The sequence below is a fragment of the Vanessa cardui genome, chromosome 12 (assembly GCF_905220365.1).
Source record: "Vanessa cardui chromosome 12, ilVanCard2.1, whole genome shotgun sequence".
Taxonomy (NCBI): domain Eukaryota; kingdom Metazoa; phylum Arthropoda; class Insecta; order Lepidoptera; family Nymphalidae; genus Vanessa; species Vanessa cardui.
This window is the reverse complement of record NC_061134.1, coordinates 2428137-2453318: the sequence shown is the minus strand read 5'-3', so window position 1 is coordinate 2453318 and position 25182 is coordinate 2428137. Positions and strand designations below refer to the sequence as shown.

The 25182-nt window shown below is 32.7% G+C and overlaps 1 protein-coding gene across 1 annotated transcript in view; it reads left to right on the top strand.

Moving 5' to 3' along the window:
• The first annotated feature begins 6154 nt into the window (after positions 1-6154).
• The window catches only part of LOC124534144, a 31355-nt gene continuing 12327 nt past the window's right edge, over positions 6155-25182 (top strand). Inside the window, exons 1-2 of the mRNA XM_047109838.1 lie at positions 6155-6222; positions 20226-20425. Coding sequence (XP_046965794.1) covers positions 6219-6222; positions 20226-20425 — 204 coding nt within the window. The 5' untranslated portion in view covers positions 6155-6218. The remainder of the gene's footprint in view (positions 6223-20225; positions 20426-25182) is intronic.

Below are 25182 nucleotides of genomic sequence, written 5' to 3'. Positions count from 1 at the left end.
ATATATAGGTATTACAATCTTAGAAAATAAGTTTGTATTCGAAATTTAAATCAATATTTATGTTAAATAAATGTTCGCCCATGTGTTATTAGTTTTTTTTTTACTTGCAAAATAATTAATAATAATATGCTTCTCTATATTAATATTATAAATGTAAAAGTAACTCTGTATGTATGACTGTCAGTCGCTCTTCCTGGACCAAACCGCTGAACCGAATTTCATAAAATTTGGTATGAAGCAAACTTGAACTGAAGTCATCAAGAAAGGACATCGGTTACTTTATTGCCTAACACATGTCAACCAACACCCTAAAACGGACCAGTTAATAATAAAATAATAATTGTTATTGTGACATCTTCTTATTTCATTACTATTTCAACACTCACTCACAAATTTAATCTCGACGTTTGAGTATGTGGTGAGTGGGTGGGTGCGACTCATGGCATATTCCAGTGACAGGCAGAAATACTTTTTGTGCTTGAATCCTGGCTTAAAAGATAAATGCATCAGGTTATACAAGCAAAGGATATGACATTTTAGTTCCTAAGAGTAGTCCATTGACGATATACGGAGAAGAAGTTGAAAAAAGGTATAGGTAAGAAATTAATATTATACAATTAAAAATAAAATATTTAAGACGGTCGTGACTGGTTTTAACACCCATTTAATGTGTAAAGATACACTTATAACACAGAACGTGAAATGAAGTCACATGATTTAAACAAAATATGACTAGACATTTGCAACTAATTCCGCTGAATCTATGTAATATGGATTTTAATATTTACATAAAAATATATGTCTCAATATCAACTAACCTCAAAACACTCTTATTAAGGATACATAAATATCAAAATGCAATAGCCAGCTTAAAAAATCCGTCAATTAAAAAATCCAGCGTCAAACCATCTACACCAATAACACGAATAAAATGACAATCCTGACAAACAAAACTCTAAAACGACTAATTCCAATAAGTCACGTGGTCAAGTTTAATTTGCAAACCATTTAAAATGATATCGCACATATCACGACTTAGTTCAACTATGTCAATATGAGAACCTATATAAACAAATGGCGTTGGAAACTGGGTCAATAGGGGTCACTCATCCGACATCAATTAACTTCTTAATTCGCCGTAAACAAATAGACTTAGGGAATGATTACAGAATTGATACTAGCCGACTTCCTCGTTTACTTTCGCTGGTTGATTGAGAAAACAAATCGAGTAAATAACGCACTCTTGAATTAACACTATATGTCTTGTCTGAGCTGAAATTAGATCTTGGATTTTTTCTACTGTTTTTGTTTCACGAAGCAAAATTTCACAAAGGGGTGATGAGAATGATAAAATTAACAGGAGCTAGTTTTTTTTGTTGTAGGTGGTAAACGAGTAGAAGGCTCGTCTGATGGAAAGTGATTACCACTGCCCATGGATATTCGCAACGCTGGAGAACTTGTAAGTGCGTTTCCGTCCTCAGAGGAAGGAGAGCGCTGTTTTATTGATGGTTCCAAAGTCGTATCGGTTCGAAAAATCTTCAGCGAAAGCTGGTCCACAGAGAGGTTGTGTAAGGCAGAAGATGTCTCAAAGTTCGCGCTGTTCATGGTGATTGACAATGAATGGTATGAGTTTGTTGTTGTTGTTGTATTTTTTTTTATGTAATAGTCACGTTATAATGTTCCGAAAAACTATGTGACGAAATCAGCCCTGAACGCAAGAACTTTCAATGAGTGTGTCAAAATAGCCCAGAAATAAGAAGTCATAAATCTAACCAAACATTGTGTGAGTTCAAACTTAGGTAAACATCGTGAAGTTTTCGTCTTAATATCATAATCAGAAACTAACGATCAGTTTGCTGGAGTCGTACAAAATATTCGAACGACTTAGAAAATATTTTGTCTTTGAAAACTGAGTTTGAAACAGCTTCTCTGTCTGATCTCTCATGCCTATATATATATATATATATATATATATATAGTGGTGCTTGCCTGGATTTGAACCCGCAATCATCGGTTAAAATACACGCGTTCTAATCACTGGGCCATCTCAGCTCTTAGACCTCGTCTAGTTGAATAGAATACACTTTGATTTTGATTGATTTTGTAGCTAAGGGTTTCAATGTTACAATTCACGTTTTATTACTCGAGAGAGATTATGGTTTTAAGTAATTAAAGTTACAGGACAAAAATAAAACTAATTTAAATGATAAAAGCGCGTGTCTTAATTACTAAATTTTAAATTAACATGTTTTCAGTGACCGTTTAGAGGTCCAATAAATGTCATTAATCTGGCTAATAAATTGAAATAAATTATCACGTTCTAGACCCCTTTAAAAAATGAAATATTTAAGTCTCAGTGGGCTATAGAACCGTCTCCTTTTGGGTTATTTCGATCACACAGATTCAAAGCTGGTTGGTTGAATGTTTATTAGGCTGAATTTTTTTCTAGTAACTCATGCACCGAATTATTTGCGAGTACTTCGCAGCCGAACAGGACGAATTATAAAAATGAAATGGATAAAACCCTAACCTACAATCACTAATAAAAATTCACGTACTCCTCATCTTTAAATTAATATTATTATCATTACATAGTAGAAAATAAAGTCACTTACCACAGTCTATTACGTTTGCTTAGATATTTGAAATTACGCAATGGATTTTGATGCGTTTTTTCAAATAGATAGCGATTCGTAAGGAAGGTTTTTGTATCATATGGTACACGGACAATATAGTAAAGAAATAGTGATCATTTCAGAAATTTCAAATTTTACAAGATACATTAAAGTTATGTATAGCAGTTTATATTTATATTGACATTCTGGAGTATAATTATATTAATGTCAGTATTGCATTCGAAGCCAGGGCGGCTAGTAATACAGTATTATGCCTTTAGAGACATGCCAAAAATTAATACCTACCAACCAAATTCGATTCCGCTGTTTACAAAATACAATATGAAATGCTCTTAGTATGATATATCTCTTATGTGGAGGGTATTAGAAGTATATCGATGTTGTAATACTTTACTTTATAAGTCCCAGAGAGAAGGTTCTTAACTGGGCTTAGTTATAAAATAAAGTACATTCACGGTATTTGTACGGGCGAGCATGAGCGAGGTAAACATTAAATAGACGTATCAATAATAATCAATATTCTATTACATTCTTTCAAAACTTTTCTTTATAAAAGAAAGGTTATTTTGTAAAAAGTTTGTATATATCATAGAATATAATTCAGATATAATTTTTTTTTTGCAACTGTGGCGGGGGTTAAAGAATCTCGGGAATCAAACTCGTAGATTGTTGACGGTGATATGGTTTCAAAATATATTAGCAAAAAATAAACTTTCTTACTTACGTAGGCCTCCCCACCCTTTGAGGAGAAGATTTAGAACATATTCCACCACGCTGTTCCAGTCCGGGTTGGTGGAATACACATGTAACAGAATTTCTATGAAATTAGACACATACAGGTTTCCTTGCGATGTTTCCCTTCACAACCGAGCTCGACATGAATTGGAAACACAAATTAAGCTTATGAATATTCAGTGGTGCTTGCCTGGGTTTGACCCGCAATCATCGGTTCATCTTGCAGCTGCTCTAACCACTGGGCCATCTTGGCTCATATAATTTCTAACCAATTCCCCAAAAATATAGTTTCATGTCACTAACATCAAAGATTATTATTTCACCCCGCAAGGCTAAAATATCCAGTAAATTAAAATATGTATTAACTTATTCTTAACCAATATCCCAAATATAATGTTTTATGTTTTAACTTAATAAATGAGGGGCTTTCATACACACATACACTTTCAACCCTTATTTTACCCTCTTAGGAGTCGAATTTCCATATATGCTGAAATAGGTATTTATTTGTTAGTAATAAAACGCCCGAAGACAAAGTTTCATGCTTCCAAAAATGGCACACTTCCTTACTAACTAATATAAGGAATAGCAAACCCTATTTCACCCCTTTGGGCTACAATATCCGGATAGGCATAAATATGTATTTACTTATTCTTAATCAGTATTCCAAAAACAAAGTTTCATGTTTCTTACTTAATAAATGACGGAATTTCATATAAAATTTCAATCCTCATTTTACCCCCTTAGGAGTAGAATTTTCATAAATGCTTAAATATATATCTACTTATTTCTATTTAGGATTCTTAAAAAAAAGTTTCATGGATCAAACTTCAAAATAGGCCGACTGTTAGACTACCATATATATGAAATGGCAACCCCTATTTCACCCCTTTAGGAGCCGAATATCCAAAAACGCTGAAATAGGTATCAACTTATTTTTAATCAGTTTCCTAAAAACAAAATTTCATGTTTCTAACTTAAAACTGATGGACTTCGATACAAACGTTTAACCCCTATTTCATCCCCTTGGAGGTAGAATTTCCAAAACTCCTTTCTTAGTGGGTGCCTATTCAATAAATCTATCCTACTCATCAATTTTCAAGGCTCTAACTTTAGCAGTTTAAGCTCGGCGATGCTGAGTCAGTTAGTCAGGACTTGTTATTTTATATATATATATATATATATATATATATATATATGTAGATTATGGAACCTTATTACATTGAAATGTTTTTGAAAAAAGAATCTAGCATCAATTACTTATCAAATAAAAATATATTGAATACAATAAATGTTACAACAACAACGACAGCCTGTAAATTCCCACTGCTGGGCTAACGGCCTCCTCTCCCTTTGAGGAGAAGGTTTTTTGGAACATATTCCACCACGCTGTTCCAATGCGGGTTGGTGGAATACACATGTGGCAGAATTTCTATGAAATTTGACACATGCAGGATGTTTTCCTTCACCGCTGAGCACGAGATGAATTATAAAGACAAATTAAGCACGTGAATCGGCGGTGCTTGCCTGGGTTTGAACCCGCAATCATCGGTTAAGATGCACGCGTTCTAACCACTGGGCCATCTCGACTCAAATGTTAAATAAATTGAATAAAATTACCAACAAACTTCAATAAGTTCATAGTTCAGAATTAAAATGAATCCTTTTATTTAAAGTTTGAAATGAATTTTCTAAATTTCAAATCCACGTTGTTTAAATGACACAATATAAAATGTCGAGGGAGCTGTAAATATAAAAGGCGTTATCAATGCTCATCTAGTATATTTTCAGTATACTAAAAAGGGAATTATAGATAAGGAATGTAAATGACGTCATGGTTAAAACCTTATTACAATGTAGAGTTAAAATTAGACAAAAGCCGAGATGGTCTAGTGGTTAGAGTGCATGTATCTTAACCCGCAATCATCCGGGTATATGAATATATGATACCCAATCAAGCACCATTGATTAAATTATTCAAGTTTTTTTTATGGTATAGGTTGGCGGACAAGCATATGGGCCACCTGATGGTAAGTAGTCACCATCATCCATAAACAATGAGGCTGTAAAAAATATTAACTATTCCTTACATCGTCAATGTGCCACCAACCTTGGGAACTAAGATGATATGTCCCTTGTGCTTGTAGTTACACTGACTCACTCACCCTTCAAACCGGTACACAACAATACTGAGTACTGTTATTTGGCGGTAGAATAACTGATCAGTGGATGGTAACCTACGCAGTTTATAATTTAACTCGTGTTCAAAGAAGGAAAACATCGCGAGGAAACCTGCATGTCTCTAATTTCATAGAAGTTCTGCCACATATGTATTCCACCAACCCGCATTAGAACAGTGTGGTGGAATATGTTCCGACCTTATCCTCAAAGAAGGTATCCACCCAGTAGTGGGAATTTTATAGGCCGGTTGTTTGTTGTTCTATACAATACCAAAAAATATATTTTCGTTATTTCAAACAGCCTAAATGCGATCATATACATATGTATTTATACATACTTACATTTTTCATAGTAAAAATACTTGTTAATTTGTTTTCGATGTTTCTGTTTATGTAATGCAAGCTTCTCTGTTTTCAACTCCAATTCAAAAATGTAAAACAATGCATATCAAAATCGATAAATTCTTTATTTTTCTCAATAAAAAATAGCTTTAAAACTGTTGCATATTAATAGCGTATCGTGTATTCAGTGACAAAAAAAAATCCTCCCTCAATGAAGCGATGAGTTTTCATTCAGTATTATTTCATCCCCCGTGGAGGGTGCACGGTTTCTCTTTAACACACAGTAGAAAAAGTTAGCGAATATTATTGTGTACGACAGTTTCAAATGGGTATGTACAGTATTAAATGTATTTCTTTAATTATAAATTCTTTCCTTTTAAAACTGGACGAATATTTTATTTAGATAATTTTTTTTAAAGTTTAATAAATAAATAAATACGTTTAGGAAATTAGTAATTTAATCGTTTCACTAATGCTATGTTATTTATAATTATACAAGCTATTAAAAGCGTGTAGATATTTATTAATCGTTATAGTAATTGTTGTAATAAGTAAGTAAATTTCTTATAGTATAAATGAGATAAAAAGTTTCTTTCAGATGCTTTGATATAACTTGTTTATAGAAATGGTTGCAGTGTTTACATCTAATTAGCTTTTAATATTCCCAAGTTACTAAGATTGTACCTTACTGTGTTGTATTACGTTTAACGTTACCTTTTAATAAATATAAATCAATTTTTAAAACAGTTTATTGTTAAGGTTTGTTACTCAACACAATGATAGACGTTATTTAAAAGTTTTCTGTATAAGGTTTTAATCGTATTAACTATAATTTAATCTTGAATATAACGATAACTACTTTTCCGAGTTAAATTGAATAATTGATAATTTTGATTTTACAACGAACATATATTGAGTACTTGGGAAACGTTTCCATATTCATAATATTATTGTTATAACGTTATGAGCTATGAAGTACGTTTGACTTAGTTTTACTATATATTATTCCGTATTTACAGGAATATCAAACCATAACGAGTCAATTTCTAAAGTCATGACAAACATACACACGTGTTTTACATAGGTGTTAATAACAGTAACTGCCTTTACTGTTGATGAGTTTTTGTGTTAAAATACTTTAGGCAAATATAAAGTTACACGAGTGAATCGCTTACCCTTTCGCGTCATTAATTAATGTTTGAGTAAACTCAAATATACAAATAATACTTATACAAGACATTAATGATAGAATATAATTTCAAACATCATACTGATTCATCATGATCATACTGATTCGTATATCACGCTGATTCACGCACATAAAACTCAATTTCTTTAGCAATCGAAATCAAAATAACACTTTTGAATCGTTATTTTACAATTAAGTGAAGCTACCACCGGTTTTGAAAGTAAATTCTACCGAGAAGAACCGGCAAGAAAATCAGTAGTTACTCTTTTTTAACATTTAAAAAATACAAAGTCATGTTAATTGAATACAATTATTTAAATTAATATATCCTGCTTAGAAGTCAACAGGTATTAACTTCACGCTTTTTTATCATCTATGAAATCTTGTATCGAATAATATGCTTTTTCTACCAATGTATTTTTTACAAACGATTTGAATTTACTACACGGCAAAGTTAAAAATGTCTGCGGAATTTTATGGAAACACAATTCACTACACATTCAGCGTGTCTATAAATTAGGCTGGAATACTTTTTTGAACAACATTTGTAGCAATGTCAACTTCTACATACATACATAAATTATTAGTAACATTACTAGTACCTACTAATGCAGGAACAGTTTCTTTTCATTTTTAGGCGGCTTTCCTTGAAAAGACTTGAAGCTGGGCTGTTCTCGATTGTGTTTCATTATTTTTAAAAGTTTTCGTAACAATTAATACATATTTATCGTCTCAATTGATTACAGATTAAAGCGAAAACTGCAATTTTAATACTAAAAACTTCGAAACAGTCTCATTAACACCAAATCTCTAGAATAATTAGTTTTCCATATAAATGTTAGTTATACTCGTACGTAGCTTTAATAATTTTTTTTTGTTTGTATATGTGTATATAGTAGAAGTTTGGTTCAGTTTATTTTTTTTTTGTTAAAATTTTACTCAGTGATATAGGTATATGATACATTTTACAATTGAAACCCTTTTATGCAAGAATATAATTCACATATATCTTGTTGAATCGATGTGTACAGTGCGATATTAGGTTTAAAGATCTTTATTTCTCAAAAAGATTTACAAGACAATCACTTACATGAGAAACAAATAAACAAAAATACAAAAAAATAAATTGTTGGGACAAAACGGAAATAACTAAACACTTACTAGATTACATAAAACATAGTATTTAAATATTTGAGTACAGGGCGAAATAATGTAGTTATAAAAATATTGTGTGGGTAGAAATGAAATAATATAGTCTGACCGGCACTACTCATGGTATGATATTATATATTTATTTCTGAGTAAACTTTCTCAACTTTTTACACGCGCGTCTATACACGCTCGAGTGAAATTGTAATCAACGACCGATTGCTATAATTAATACAATATTATATTACTTGATCTAATTACTATACATACAGTCAGAGTAAAAAATCCTTCATCAGTTTTCAAATGACTTCCTTTATTAAGTCTTAAACTCTTAGTACCTTTTGAATCTAAACATCAAATGATTGCGACGCAATATGTCATTCTCAATCGGTAAAGCAGATTGTCGCTCATACTGAGCACACGAAAATAGATCTTAAGGTGACGAACTTTTCCTTACTCCGATTGTACAACACAGAAAGTTAATAATTTGCCGGGATTATTTTAATTATAAATTACGTTCAAGCTTCATTGCGGTATGAATCCTAAAATGTCAGTTTAACAGTATCAATACTACTAATTCTTATTTGACTGAGATTTAAGGAGGAGTAGATGTGCTCGCATACGTAATACGTTCTTAGGGCATAACACCAACAGTTTACTTCTATTGGACTTGACATACCCCTCAATTCCTAACCAAAAGCTGATAGGAAATCCCATCAAAGATCTCCTGATTAATAAAGAAGAAGTCCGAGAAACAGAAGGATGTAATCATTATCATTACGTAGTATAAAACAAAGTCCCTTATCGCTGTCTGTCCCTATGTATGCTTGGATCTGTAAAATTACGCAACGGATTTTGATGCGGTTTTTTTGATAGATAGATTGATTCTAGAGGAAGGTTTTTGTAAATAATACGTAGACAATGTAGGAAAGAAACACTGATAATTTAGATATTCTCTATCATATTTAGTATCAGCATTGCACCCGTGCGAAGCCGTGTTGTGTCGTTAGTTTCATTCGTGTCGTCATGTTGATTCGGTTTTCAGAGACTTTGTACCCTTGGCCAAGCAAGACTGGATTTTACAAAACAAATCTCATAAGAAAATTACTTTTCGATATGAAAAATGTTCATTCGTAATAATATTTTTCTCGTGACTGATTCTAAACTAATACTAAGCTCCTAGCTTACGATGATAATATTAACCTAGTGGATGTTACACGTGGATGAAAAGTGAGTAGGCACGACTGAATTATCATAAGTTTGATCTTGACGTTTATTACAATAATGCAAATAGTATCAACAAAATATTAAGTTTGGTGACTCTCCAGGAACACAATTATACTTCACCAGTAATTATCTTAGCTTTAAATCCCTTTTGTAAGATAGGAGGGGTCATTGAAGAAAGAAAAAAAGAAATGATTATTTAGAACGTGGCATAATTATAGAAAAGCATAAAAAATATAAAAAATAAAGAACAAACTATTTAATCTACAAAAAATAACAAAGATAGTGAACGTATCCTAAAGGGGTTATCATTCAGCTTCCAAGTTAGGTTCCAAGAACCTAATACTGATTCTCAAAGGTACCGTATATGGCTAAGTAGCGCTATGACAATTTATGCTTATATAAATACTTGAACATAGAATACTAATATTTAATAACATTGCTTAGAAGGGTGACAGTTACGGACGTAATTATTAATAAAACCAAAGAATCTCAATGGAACAAGGTTTGAAACATATTTTCCAAGAAAAACCCGATTTAAAGTTACCATCAATTCTGAATATTGATTCTTCCAAAATAAACCGCTGAGAAACTTGATGAATTCTGTGTTTAATTGCACGATGCACTTAATCGACTTATTTACTAGATAATGGCGTTGGATACCGTCCAATTATTCGACTAATATTATAATACTAGTGAAACAACGACGTTGGTTATAACCAGATGTCTGAAAAATAACAACATCTCAATTTAAAGGCATATTCCGCGTCGCAAAACCATTCTGTGGAACCAGCTTTCACGGGCGGTTTTTCCGAACTGATAAGACTTAGGAAACTTCAAGACGTATTCTGTAAGCGTATATGCTTTTAAAGACCGGTAACGCACCTGCAATTCCATGGATGTTGCAGATGTCCATGAGCAATTAAATATAAAAAGATAACACGACTTTAAGATTACGAATTTAAGACCAAAAAAAATTTTTCCACAGAATTTCTTCCACCCGTTACCCTCAGGTCCAAGGTTTTACTCTCTAAGTCAGGGATAGAATTTTAACAATCAATAATAGATTGTAATCTATGTTGAATAAAGACGTTTTAATTTAAATTTGCCACATATATTTAAGACTCAAATAATAAGTAGAAATGAAAATAAATTTAATTTAAACTTAATTTTCCACTGCTGGGTTAAGGCCTCCTCTTCTATTAAGGAGAGGGTTTGGAATATATTCCACCACGCTGTTCCAATACAGGTTGGTGGAATGCACATGTGGCAAAATTTATACGAAATTAGACACATGCAAGTTGCCTCACGATGTTTTCCTTCACCGCCCAGCATGAGAAGAATTATAAACACAAATTAAGCACATATATATAGTGGTGTGTGCCAGGGTTTAAAACCGAAATCATCGGTCAAGATGCACGCATTCTAATCACTGGGCTATCTCGGCTCTTATAATTTGTAACCAGTTTCCTAAAAATATAGTTTTATGTCGCTAACTTCAAAGATTTTTTATTTCACCCTATATATATTTTTTATATTTTATATGAAAAATATTATTCAAGATAATCTGATCTCATGACGCATTATCAATAATAAAAATTACATATAAGCCTATTTTCATGGCAATTGGTAAAACAGTGACATTATTCACAATTATGACACCCTTATCCAATTTAACGTATTAAATAAAACCTTTATTCTATTTCTACAATGAGACACACAGCTAGCATAATAAGGTCAATGAACTCTCCAACAGAGAGCTCATTGTTATTGGGGGACAATGTTTCGATTTTATTTACATTTACTTCGGGTATATTTTGATTTTCTTCTTGAAACCTTTCATTACTTCGATTGAAAGGAGCGTTTGAGTTAGTTATTATCTTCGTACTTTATCTATTATCCTGCTTTTATATTGTCCTGTATTCATAAATAATGAGGCAATGTGTAACTAAATCTTGTAATTAATTTACCAATTACGTCTTCTGATTTATAAAACAAAGAGAAGATGGAGCGTTAGCGAATATTATATGAAAATTTCTCGGTAGTCTATATAGACTATTCCAGTATTTGGGGTAATCATCGAAGTGGGTCAAAGTTATAAATTTAAATGTTTTAAATATTATGGATAGTATTCTAAAGTAAGTTAAGTCATTATTATAAAAATATCACAAAATTAAGTTTACGTACTTATTTTATGGACAAAATGGACCATGGACCAAACAAGTATGTATAATGTATATAGTTTAATTATATTGAACAGTATTCTAAAGTTAGTTGATCCTTTACTATAAAATATCTCAAAATAAAGTTAACTTCAATATTTTATGGACAAAATGGACCATGGACCAAAATAGTGATATAGTTTAACCTAAAAGATGTTCCGCACAATTTCACCGGCATTTATGGTAACTGCTCTACCATTATAGGTCATATATAACTTTTTTAAATTGGTCTGCTAAATTCATAAAACGAGATTTAAACTTTTTTATATTCCATAGATAGGCGCACAGGCAAATAGATTACTTGAGTGTAAGTGTTCACTACTGCCCGAAGATTGATTGACGCCGTATAAACCCTGACAACGCCAATATACAATATACCTCCTGAACTAATACATTGTTTGATGTAATTGCATCAATATTTGCGTATTATGACATTACTTAGTCCGTAGAACGATAATAAAAAAGGCGTATAAGCCGCTAAGTTTTCATCCTTAGCCTGCGTTTACAGTACACTCGTGTTCAATGGTCAAATAAAATTTAGTAAGGAAATTGAACGGATTGTATGAAAATCTGCATAAATATATCTTGTCCTATGTATTTTGTCCAGATGTGGACATTTACATTTGACTACTGATGTCGTATACCCCGTAATAAATAAACAATAAATAAATATTGGACAACATCACATACACTACTCTGATCCCAATGTAAGTAGCTACAGCACTTGTGTTATGGAAATTCAGAAGTAACGGCAGTACCACGAACACCCAGATCCAAGACAACGTAGAAAACTAATGAACTTTTTCTATATCGACTCGGACGGGAACCCGGGACCTCAGAGTGGCGTAGCCATGAAAACCGGTGTACGCACCACTCGACCTCGTAAACCTACATGTGTTACGTTGTAATATAGCCCTTATTGCATAAGGAAAAGTTGCAAGCTTTGACTTAACATATTTATGGCATGAACGACATTTGGCCTCACGCCAAAAACGTACTATATTGTACGTTTCTAATCCAATTTGTTTGCATCAGATTAATATGCACGATACAAATTCACTGTGATCGTAGTTTTTCAGCTTTGTATAAGACCTTTGTGTCACAAAAATAATTAAAAAAGACCAGACTATTTTCATTTTGTATATTTTTTAATTTAAAACAACAATCATCACATACATCGCATTTACTAAATAGCCGTAAATAATCATAGCCATCTCGATGGCCCAGTGGTTAGAACGATTGTATCTTAACTGATAATTGCGGGTTTGATTATAAATCGGAAACGATTCGATTAAATCGATTTACGAAAACATAATTAATAAAAGTCATAATTCGCATCGGACTTCCCTAAGACATACAAAATATCAGGAAAAACAATTATTACTAGTTTTTGACTAGCACCGTATAAATGTCTATAACAATATTATGTTCCTTCGCATCTATTTTTACGTCTAGGCAATTTTGAATCAAGATTCATAAATATTTTCCTATATACTTTATATGAAAATATAAGCTGTGCCCGCGAGCTTTTACACGTTTGAATTTAACAAAAAAAAAGTAGGCTAAGTTACTTCTTGTTATATCAGTTATTTGCTAGTGAAAGTCCCGTCAAAATCGGTCCAGCCGTTCCAGAGATTTGGCGGAACAAACAGACCGACAGACAAAAATTGTAAAAAATGTTAATTTGGCATATTATGTACCCAGTAGACATACATAAGCATTGAGTAAGAAAGGGCTATTTGAATATTACAAACAGGCACTCCAATTTTATTACATGTATAGATTTATGACAGCACAAATGTGACAATAACGCCGTGTTCATTAATTAATTAAATCCCATTAAGAAAGCGCGATACCAGTTGTGGTTTGTGGTTTAAACAGAAGGAAATATCAAGAATTAATTAATAAAATTATATATTATTTATAGAACTGTTTACGAGTCGCAATTTCAGGCGTACTATTTTATGGTAAGCTATTTTTCACAATCATTATCACATTGAAAAAATAAAATGGTATTACAGTATCTCATCTATTGACGCTATCACCTACTAATCAGTTATTCCATTGCCAAACAGTAGTACTCAGTACCATTATCTTCCGGTTTGAAAAGGATAACTACAAGTATATGAGACATAACATCTAAGCTTCGGAGATTGGTGACGTATTAGCAATGTGAGATTATGTAAGATGTATATATCTTACAGTACTGCAAATAGATATTGATCTATGGGCAGTAGTGACGCTCTCTAAGCTGCGTTTCTGAAGTACTCTTTACCCATGTAACACTTAACAAACAAAAACGTCACTTCCAGAATGACATATTTATTATATATATTACTCCCAAAGAAAATATTCCTAACAGTCTCATTGGTTGCCACACTTGTAATACTGGATTGCATAACATAGCAAGTCAAAGTTAAGGTTAAAAATCTTTATAAAATATATGATTATTTCGATATGGCCCAGTGGTCAGAAACGCAGAGAAGGAAAACATCGTAAGGAAAGATGCATGTGTCTAATTTCATAGAAATTCTGCCACATGTGTATTCCACCAAATGGCATTAGATCGAATATGTTCCAAATCTTCTCCCTCACAGGGAGAGGAGGCCTTAGTCCGGCAGTGGGAAATTAACAGGCTGTTGTTGTTGTTGTATATAAGTATTACACTTGCTTATTGATAATCAAAAATCTACGACCGGTTCGAAAAATGAATACCTCGGACCTGAAAAGTACCGGCGAAAGAATCAGCCTTTTTGTTTCATTTTAACGAGTATTGATTTCATGTTCAATAACAATAAATATTTTTTCCTTATTTGAAACAGCAACATGAGTTATCAAGTGTATAATTTATCGTCAAACTGAAATTAAAAATGTTTTGTATAGACTTTATTACGAGCAGAGTTCGCTTGATAAAGTTTTACCATTCAGTTTTATTTTCCGTTCATTCATTCTACATCACAATGTAGTACATTATGATTTAAATGCTGAAAAGTGCTCTAAACTTCGGTTGGTACCAATAGCTGGGTAAAGCCTCCGCTCCGTTATGTGAAGAAGTTAAGAAGGTCAACCATGCTGCTCCTATATATAATACTGTATCCATCTGACAGATTCTTATACACCACATTTGAAAGTACGGTATGAATAATAAATACAAATTAAGCTCATAAATTAAGGTGGTTGCCCCAGGGTTGAACGCAGATTCGTCGGTTAAGATTCACGCTTTGTAACCAATCTGCCGTTACAGTACTGTGTTAGGTCGACATTGTGTAAAAATTTGTATACATATAATACAAACAATATTGCCCACTAGTTAAAAAAATTGCACTCAATCGTTCTAACTTTTTTTGAGGAAATTACTGCTTGCTTTAAGTAGCAGTTGACTTTTTGGCAAAAGATCTCAAGGTCTTGGTTTCGAACTCGTATTAGGCCAGAAAAGTTTTGGGTTGTCAAAGTTTCGACGTTGGCTGTGTTAACATACATCGGTAAGTACACAAAGTCGGTAGTTCTACCATTGAACTCTATAGCATCAGAGAGAGGAAATTGTAAGTTTATTTACCTACCTACTAAGATATTTCCTGAAATAACTATTCTCCATTGAAAATGGTTGCCCTAGTATAAATATTTCTGAAGGACACCATTTTATCGTCACGATGCGTCAAAATTCGAACTTGATATTTTGAACTTCCTAAGAAACATGTATTTAAAAATAAATTTGTCACCGATGAATTGACGTGAGGCATAGGACTAGGACCTAGCTGCTACTTACCCGCTTCGCTAGAATCACGGGAGAAGAAGAGTTAAAATTAATAGCTTATAATCGTCTACGGATTGCGTTTCGATTGGTTATAATTTCGTACTGATACGTTCAGAATTTTTCAAGTGATTGACGTATAAAGAAAAACTAACCTTATATACATAATATAAAATATAGCATTTTTTCTTAAGTGAAAATATACATTCATTTTATTTTTTTGTCAAACAAACTTGAATGTATAATGTACTCATATATACATGTACCTTACCTTTAAACACGTGATATAATATACTCTATCCAGTGTTGCAGTTAGCATACTCATTCCAACTCTTGTTGCAATGCGGTACCTTACATAAGCTACTTTCCGCATATTCACAGAACGAACCTCAATATTCAGATTTTAATATTCTGATACGATTAAAAATTTATTTTTAAGCAAATTATCAGATTCATAGTTATTCGGTAAGTCACTTACTACCAGTCTAGGTAGCACCAGGGTTATCTATATTTCTATTATTATACCGCCAAAAGAAAATACTGAGTACTTTAATTGATGACGCATTCCGAATGAAATATTTTTTTATTGTCAATATCTATAAGCTGTGGTGACCATTTACCATCAGATAGCCCATTTATCCATGCGTTATAAAAATATATATGCTCAAAACTTTCATTTGTTTCTATCAACAAACCGTATTCTTACGAATACGGTTACGTGTTGTACGTGTGTTTCACGACATAAGAAAGACGCGAAATAAATAATAATATGCAGATTGTATTAGAAAATGTTAATTAAATTAATAAAACAATTAAAAAACTAAGAAATATACTCAAAAATTATACGGATACAAAACTGAATATCTGATATGAAGATAGATAAATAAAAATCCGTTCCACATTCCTTCAAACGAGTCACCTCGCTGAGCACACAGAATAAATGTCATAGGCGTCATATTGAGGGTATAAAATGAAAAGTCTGTAGGTCCTTTACTGGAGCACTTTAATCGTAAACACGGATCTATATACATAGGGCACCTTAACTGTGGACATACATATCTACATACAGCGCTTTATTATGTAGTCGCTAATATTTCAACTAATATTCTTTAGCTGTTTGAGATATCTAATAGCACATATTGACAAAGCCGCTTCATTAAGTTTTCTTCTTTCCACCGTCGCTCTCTGTTCCTTTTCTTGTTCCTACGTATTATATTTTTTTTATGGTATAGGTTGGCGGACGAGCATATGGGCCACCTGATGGTAAGTGGTCACCGTCACCCATAAACAATGACGCTGCAAGAAATATTAACTATTCCTTACATCTTCAGTGCACCACTAACCTTGGGAACTAAGATGCTATGTCCCTTGTGCCTGTAGTTACACTCGCTCATTCACCCTTCAAACCGGAACACAACAATACTGCGTATTGTTGTTTAGCGGTGGAATATCTGATGAGTGGATGGTACCTACCCAGGCAGGCTTGCACAAAGCCCTACCACTAAGTAGTATTATTTTTTGTTTTGCAATTGAAGACTGTAGAAAGATTGTGAACGTTTTTTCAACTTACAATAAAACATTATTATATACAATTTAAAGAGTTCATAATAGTTTGGTTTTTATAATTTCACAATTTACTTCGATAGATATAATCTAACGCTATTTACAATTAAACGGTGACATACCTATATATAATAAAAGATAAGCATAATAAAATTTTTAGTCAGGCATTACAAAACACGGTCACTTATTTAATATAGCTTTCACTTCAATTATAAATTCTTTCCTTTGGGAATTCTTCTCTTGTGAGTCAAGTATTTCATTTTGTTTTAGATTTTTTCGCAAATACAGTAACTACAAATAGTTTTGCAACAAATTCATGTTACACAGACAAATAAAATACATTTTTATGTATAAAGTAACGTAAAGTAACAGCCTGTAAATTTCCTACTGCTGGGCTATGGCCTCTTTCCCATTGAGAAGAGGGTTTGGAACATATTCCACCACGCTGTTCCAATGCGGGTAGGTGGAATGCACGTGTGGCTGAATTTCAATGAAATTAGACAGATGCAGGTTTCGTCACGTTTTCCTTCACCACCGAGCACGAGATGAATTATAAACACAAATTAAGCACATACATGTAGTGGTGCTTGCCTGGATATGAACCCGAACTCATCGGTTAAGATGCAAGCGTTCTAACCACTGGGCCATCTCAGCTCTTTTATGTATATTTTTGTCGTATTATTGTATTTTCAACTATAGTATTGTTGCTCTATTGATGATAAGCTACGCTACGAATCCTGAAAAAATGAATTCAATCCCCAAGTCCAACCCATAATGAGTTTTATCAATAAATTTTGTATTCCCAATTTTAAACTTCATATTACCGCCAAACCGAGATTTGAAGGGTGAGTGATTCAGTAAGTACTACTGTCACAGGAGACATGGTATCTTAGTTCACAAAGTGATAGGTGCATTGGCGATATAAGGAATTGTTAATATTTCTTATAGCGTTATACTGTCTGTGGACGAAAGTGACCAATTACCGTTACATAAAGTTACAGTCTTGTTTCTCGAGCACGTAAAGATCATCGCCTGAATTCTTTTCAATAGAGTTGAATTTGCCGAATTATGAGTTTTAAGGAAAAGAGTGCACTTGTTTTTGATAAAATGCTTGTGAAATGTATTATATGCACAGCTGGTATCCCCTAAGAAACTCGTGAAATATGTAAATGGAAAATAGTATGACATATATTTCGAAATAACACCAGACAACCTTAATACTCCAGACTATTACTAAGAAATCTTGACAGAATAATCCAATGACGAATCATTAAACCAATTCCAGATATCAATGAAGAACCTTAGGTTCTACAGCCATATAAAATAAAGTAACAAAGTAATATCTGATCAGCATATATGATATTTCATCAATTGCTTAGTTTATTATTCTTACCGACCAGAAGAAAAATGACATTTTTAAAAAAACATCGTAGTAAATATATGACTTTATAATAACAATAACATTATTTATGTGCTTGATAATTATAAATATAAACCAATGAAATCGTTCTACTACACAGTTTGTTTTGTAAGAAGCACCCAAACTTGGCGCCAAAAATTAAACCCATGCATAAGTAACAAAGGAAACGCTCTCTGTATTGAATTTCGCTAAATGGATGCATTGGGTATTAAGACTATAATGTAGCTAGTTTCTGTGCTGGCTTCATCTTTCACAGGACCACACATTAAATACCATATTCGATGTACCAATAAACGCTGTAAATGTAAAAGTTTATAATAATCTATTGAGTATTTAAAACCTGTATGCGTAAAAAACTCACTATCATAATAGTAAGATAAGATTTCTGAAATTTATGTCTATATGCAGTGCTGAGGAAAACAACTGCTTTTATGAAATACTGTCGCTTTGGTGTATAAGGAAAATACTGTAAGGATACGCTTCAGTAAACAAACAAAAGTAAAATATTATAGTGATCATATCGTTTTCTTAACACGATATGTTTCGTAACAAATCCTTTGACCCAATTTGAAAAAACATATGATGATGTCGTCCTGACATATTGTAGACACGGCGATCAAGAGAGAGAACCTTACTACTCAAATATTATTGGGCAAAAGTGTGGGCACAAAAGGAACATGCTCTTTTTTTATAACGCCCTTAATCCGGTGACACAACTGCAAAGAGATCTGGCACAGAGTCTTAATAAGTAAATTGGTGTTTTCTATTTACACAAAGAAATAAAAAAAATGAATGACGATGACCTTCAGCTAGATTAAGATGTCCGTGGCCAATCTCAATGGAGGGAAACTTCACAAGATATTCAAATCAAATGTACTTTATTCAAATAAACTTTACAATAAACCGTTTTTGAATCGTAAATATGTAAACAAAACTGTTTTAGAAAGCAACCTCTAGCGAGAAGAAACGGCAAGGAATTGCATAGGTGCATTATTTAAACAAACAGATTTACAATGCTTTTTATAGTGAATTCAGAAATTCGCTATTCTTCAGTTAGGTTATTATAATATGTTCGTCCTTTTCTAATGTAACTTTAAAAAAAAGTTTTAATAATACTAAGTGGATATACAAGGTCGACTCAGCAAGGCCCTTACAAGGATTACTTCATTTAATAAAATAATTGTATCCACTTATGTGCACGTGACGGCAACAATTACCCAGTGGGGTCAAAAATTATTTAAACATGATGTTTGACTATAAAACCAACTTTATTTACTTGTAAAATGAAATTTCAAATTTCCACGAAATTGTAATTCAACACATATGTTTTTGTTTCTGTAAATAGAAATTTGACAGTAAAAAACTTTTATTAATATAAGTTGTATCTAGTACATTAATAATTAAGAAATGATCATTTCTCTGTTATGAAAAATGACGTAATGAATATTTTAATGAATGCTAGCTGTGATTGATTTATTTTATTAATCTTATATTAACGAAATGCATTTAATTATAAGTCTTAAGTGTTTGAATATTTATATTTTCTATAAAATGTCAGAATAATAAACATCAGAATATCAGCTTTCTGTCAGTAAAACTTCCTTCGAAATCGGTCCAGTCATTCCAGAGATTAGTCAGAACAAACAGACATACAATAAAAAAACAAGAAAAAATATCGTTATTTCGTATATGTATCGTAGATAGAATATGATATGCTTTTACTTTAAAGCGGTTATTTTAATATTACAAGCAGAGTCTCCAATTTTATTATGTGTATAGATAACAGATACTATACCATAAAATTTGTTTCACAGCAACCCCAAAGCGCCTGAAACCAGTTGACAATAGAAGTTGCGGCTTTAAGGTTCGCCGTTGGTGTCGAAGTAGACGCTGCCAGCTCTGGAGGCTTCTCCTATTGCCCTTCATACCCATCCTAGCCCTGATAGTACAGACAACACTGTCCTTGAGGAACAGTCTCACCAATGGAATGGAGGTTGCCGATGTTGAAGAACAGGTAGGTGATCATTATTAACTATAATTTCCCGACTAATTATATAACAGCATATATGGACATATATTTGTATAATTGGCTAATATGACACATAGATTAGAACTGATGAGTTAATGGAATGATGTAATTTCAAACCCAGAAGAGAGACAATACTTTTTCATTGCATAACATTTTTGTTAATAATATAACCTGAGCTGGTGAAACCTGTATGTGCATATTATAATTTAATTATAATTTGATCACACATCTGTTCTATCCCTCATTGAAGCAGCATGGTGTTTTTTATGATATAGGTAGGGGGAATGGCAATTGGGCCACCACAATTGGTCTGTGGTCACCAATGCCATAAAGGTGCTGCACGAAATATTGGCGTAATAGTACCATAGTACTACCATATCGTCAATACGGCACTAACCTGGGCAACTAGATATTATTATGATCCCTTGTGTCTGTAGTATATACTGGCTCACTCACCCTTCAAAGTAAAACACAACAATACTGAGCTTGTTTTGGTGCTAGAATATCTAAGGAGTGAGCGGTATGTACCCACATGGAAATGCACAAAGCATTACCACCAAGTGAACTCCAAAACACAAAAGAAGGGGAGGACTTTGTACAGCAGTACCACAACTCCTACTTAATATACTCACATGTAGACTGTTCCAGATTCAAGCTTGTTTTTCTTTTTTTTTAATTAATAATATTATATATTCTATTCTTAGAGTGAAAGGTTCTTCGAAATGTAAAAATACTCATCTCCATGCCCCAATTCCACGTGAAAGTCATTTCTTGCAAATTGCATTTTCGTATTATTGAGTGGCTTCGTAATCTATGGACGTTGAACCTAAGCTGAGAGCTATTCTGCATCTCGCCTGTTTATGCTTTTATTCGCTCCACTGCTTCGTAAACAAAACGGAATTGTTAATCAATGTACTTCTATAGTTGCACATTTAAGTATAGTTCTCTAGTAGTTGACACGTTTCTGAGCGTACACGCCATTTTGTTTTCATAACAAGATTATGCGACATGCTTACACTACCTAATCTAAGAATTTAAGATGAAATTTAGTACTCTTCGGAACTCACTTCACATTCGAATCTCTATTGGAGTTCTCACTAAATAACTATTAAAAAAAAAAACATTCAAAAAACTTAGTGCTGTATAAATTAAAGAAGATTTCTTTGATTTAACATGTTTTGTTGTAATTTCCTAGAAAATATTTTCATTGACACCGTTTACAATATACAGGTATTTTAAAAAGAGGTCGCCATGTCGGACTCAAATAGCTGCATTTTTCTTTGCAGTCCATTTTTCGCATTCTTGTTACGAAAAGTATATCCTATTGTAAGCTACATATGTCGTAAGAAAGGCTTATGAAATATTATTAGAACAAATTCTCTATTTCCTGATAATATTGTGTAAGGTCGTTGTCCAGTGAAATAATCTAACAGTTTTTTAGCGTTTTGTCGATACTGAATTCTGAAGTTAAAATTAATTATTTGTAGATATTTTCAGTTAAAAGCTATAAGATCTCTACATATGTGTTAATTGAATTAAATGGTTCGATAGGTGTGCGCTTATTTTGATATTTGCATGCGATTTTAAAGTATAGACTGTTTTCGACAAGTCAACATTCATACACATTTGTTAAATAGCTTCACTTATATTCTTTTAAAAGAATCAACAAAAGTATTTTGGGACCGAGGGATTGCTTTAAAATTTAAGTGACAAGGGATTTTGCATTCATATTCGCAACATTAAAGATCAAAATAAAATGGTCGAAGTTAAACTTATTTCTTGGCTCTGAGCCAAAAACGTTTTATCGAGAAATATTAAGAGAGAGCCAGAAATATTTTATTTATTTTGTTATATTCACGAAAATTATTTTACTGAGAAGTGAAACGTAAGAAACACCACTTGACTAATAAACTATAAATCCAAATCAACTTTGTTTATGAGATGTTTATAAGAATTCTTAGGTAACGTTTTGAGTTACAGGATTACAAAATTAAGAATGCCAGTGCAATTTCTTCATGAAGTTAAGTAACAGCCTGTACATTTCCCACTGCTGAGATAAGGCCTCCTCTTCCATTAAGGAGAGGATTTGGAACATATTACACCACGCTGTTCCAATGCGGGTGGATATAATGCACATGTGGCAAAATTTCGATGAAATTAGACACAGAACGCAGGTTTCCTCACGATGTTTTCCTTCAGCGCCGAGCACGAGGTGAATTATAAACAGAAATTAAGCACATATATATATATATATTACTTGCCTGGGTTTGAACCCGCAATCATCGGTTAAGATCATTGCAATTTCTTCATAAGATACCAAACGTAGGTTTGATAGTAATTGGTTACCACACTGTAAGAAGTTATAATCATGCCTTACATAACATCAATGTACTACCACCCGTGTGTAAAATGTGACATCCCTTGTGCCTGTAGTTACTTTTGGATTGAGAGTGTAATCTTTTTCTTATTATTAATCTATATTTATATTATAAATGTGAAAATAGCTCTATCTGTCTGTCTGTCGTTCTTTCACTACCGATATAAATAAAAATTTTAACAAAAAGAAAAACCGACTTCATACAAAACACTATTTTAAAACAAATGAATATGCACTAAAAAGTAATACAAATAATTGCGTAATCTACATATTTTTTAGAGTCCTCCTAAGTAAAATGAAATGAAAAATATTAGAGTAATTAAAAGTCGATTTACGATTATATAACGTAGTTATAGTTATTGGTATATTTAGAGCCGGTGTCAGCTAAGAAAACCCTTTGCGGTAGTTTGCGGTAGTTTGCGGTAGTTTGCGGTAGTTTGCGGTATGATGTCGTAAATAAACAAATTCTGTAGTATATTTAGTATCAGTATTGCACCCGTGCGAAGCCGGGGTGGGTAGCTAGTTGATATTCGACTATGATAATTACATAAACATAACAACATTACGGAAAGTGACTCAAATATCCAAATAACCTATTAATAAAAGATTCGACCGAGTATCGCTAACATGCTCCTCAGAATTGTTCCATTCCCTTACGTTCCGCTACTTTGTCATGGATCCTATGCTCAGAACCTTACCAAACTTTCACCAAACTACCCTTGAAGTATATATTTTATAATAAAAAAAGAATTATCAAAATTTTCAGTTATTCACCTATTTGTCGCGCATATACATAATGCAAATTTAAGACTTATGTCATATTCATAAGGATACCATCATCGGAAAAAAATAAAATTAAAATGGGACCCCACGGGAAGCACTACATTTCAAACAAAAAAAAATTATCAAAATCGGTCCACCCAGTGAAAAGTTATGAGGTAACAAAGATAAAAAAAAAAATTTAAAAAAAATACACACGAATTGATAACCTCCTCCTTTTTGAAGTCGGTTGAAAATGAACCGAATTTGATGAAATATGGCTTGAAGCAAACTTGAACTCCACGAAAGGACATAGGCTACTTTTTGCCTAAGAACTAGCGCGCACGGGTGATTTTTGTCACGGTGACTGTTTCGTCACTCTTATCGAGTCCATGCATTTGTATGGAGGTGCGCGCACGTTACGACGTGACCATTGGGTGACATTTGCGTCTGCTAGTGACAAATTTGTCACTCTCGTCACCAGCCACGGTGCCCTTGTCCCAACAATCAAAAGAAAGAAGCGATACGAGCCCCTTGATTGATCCAGTATATTATTGTGTAAAAGGTAATTTGTAAAAAACATATTTGTTAAAGTATTCTCGTATTGTTTTTTGATAGATATACTGTAGGGTTTTATTGGCTGACACCGACTCCAAATATAACAATAATTATAACTACATGATATAATCGTTAATCGACTTTTAAGTAGTCTAATATTTTTCATTTCATTTAACTTAGGAAGACTCTAAAAAATATGTTGAATACGCAATTATTTTTATTACTTTTTCGTGCATATTCATTTGTTTTAAAATAGTGTTTTGTTTGAAGTCGGTTTTTCTTTTTGTTAAAATTTTTATTTATTTTTTGATTTTAAGTGAAGCTGATGTTGACTAACTAATTTTTTTTTAATATAGATAGATTAAGCGTTCCGTTTATATGAGTCAGAAACTACTTCGAGGACAATTTCAAAGGAAACTTGCGAATAAAGCAAAAATAGACTTTCGAGAATGCGGATTTAATACGTCACGCGGCGTAAACTACAAGGATCCCTCGAAAGAGCTGTAATCGAACTCAGCAAAAAAACTTTGAAAAAGACCAACTATATTTGGTACATCATATGACATCACATCACATACACAAAATTTGATTATAGATAGTAAGAAATTCTGCCCCATATCGCACCCTAACTGCGAGCCGTATAGGAGTTCCATCACTACATAGTATAAAACAAAGTCGCTTTCTCTGTCCCTATATCTTTAAATCTACGCAACGGATTTTGATGCGGTTTTTTTTAAAAGATAGTGTGATTCAAGGGGAAGGTTTGTGTATATAATACATGAACAATATAGTAAAGAAACACTGATAATTTTAGAAGTTTGCGATGTGATGTCGTAAATACACAAATTCTGTAGTATATTTAGTATCAGTATTGCACCCGTGCGAAGCCGGGGTGGGTAGCTATTTGATTATAATATTCGACTATGATAATTACATAAACATAACCACATTACGGAAGGTGACTCAAATATCCAAATAACCTATAAATAAAAGATTCGACTGAGTATCGCTAACGTGCTCCTCAGAATTGTTCCGTTCCCTTCCGTTC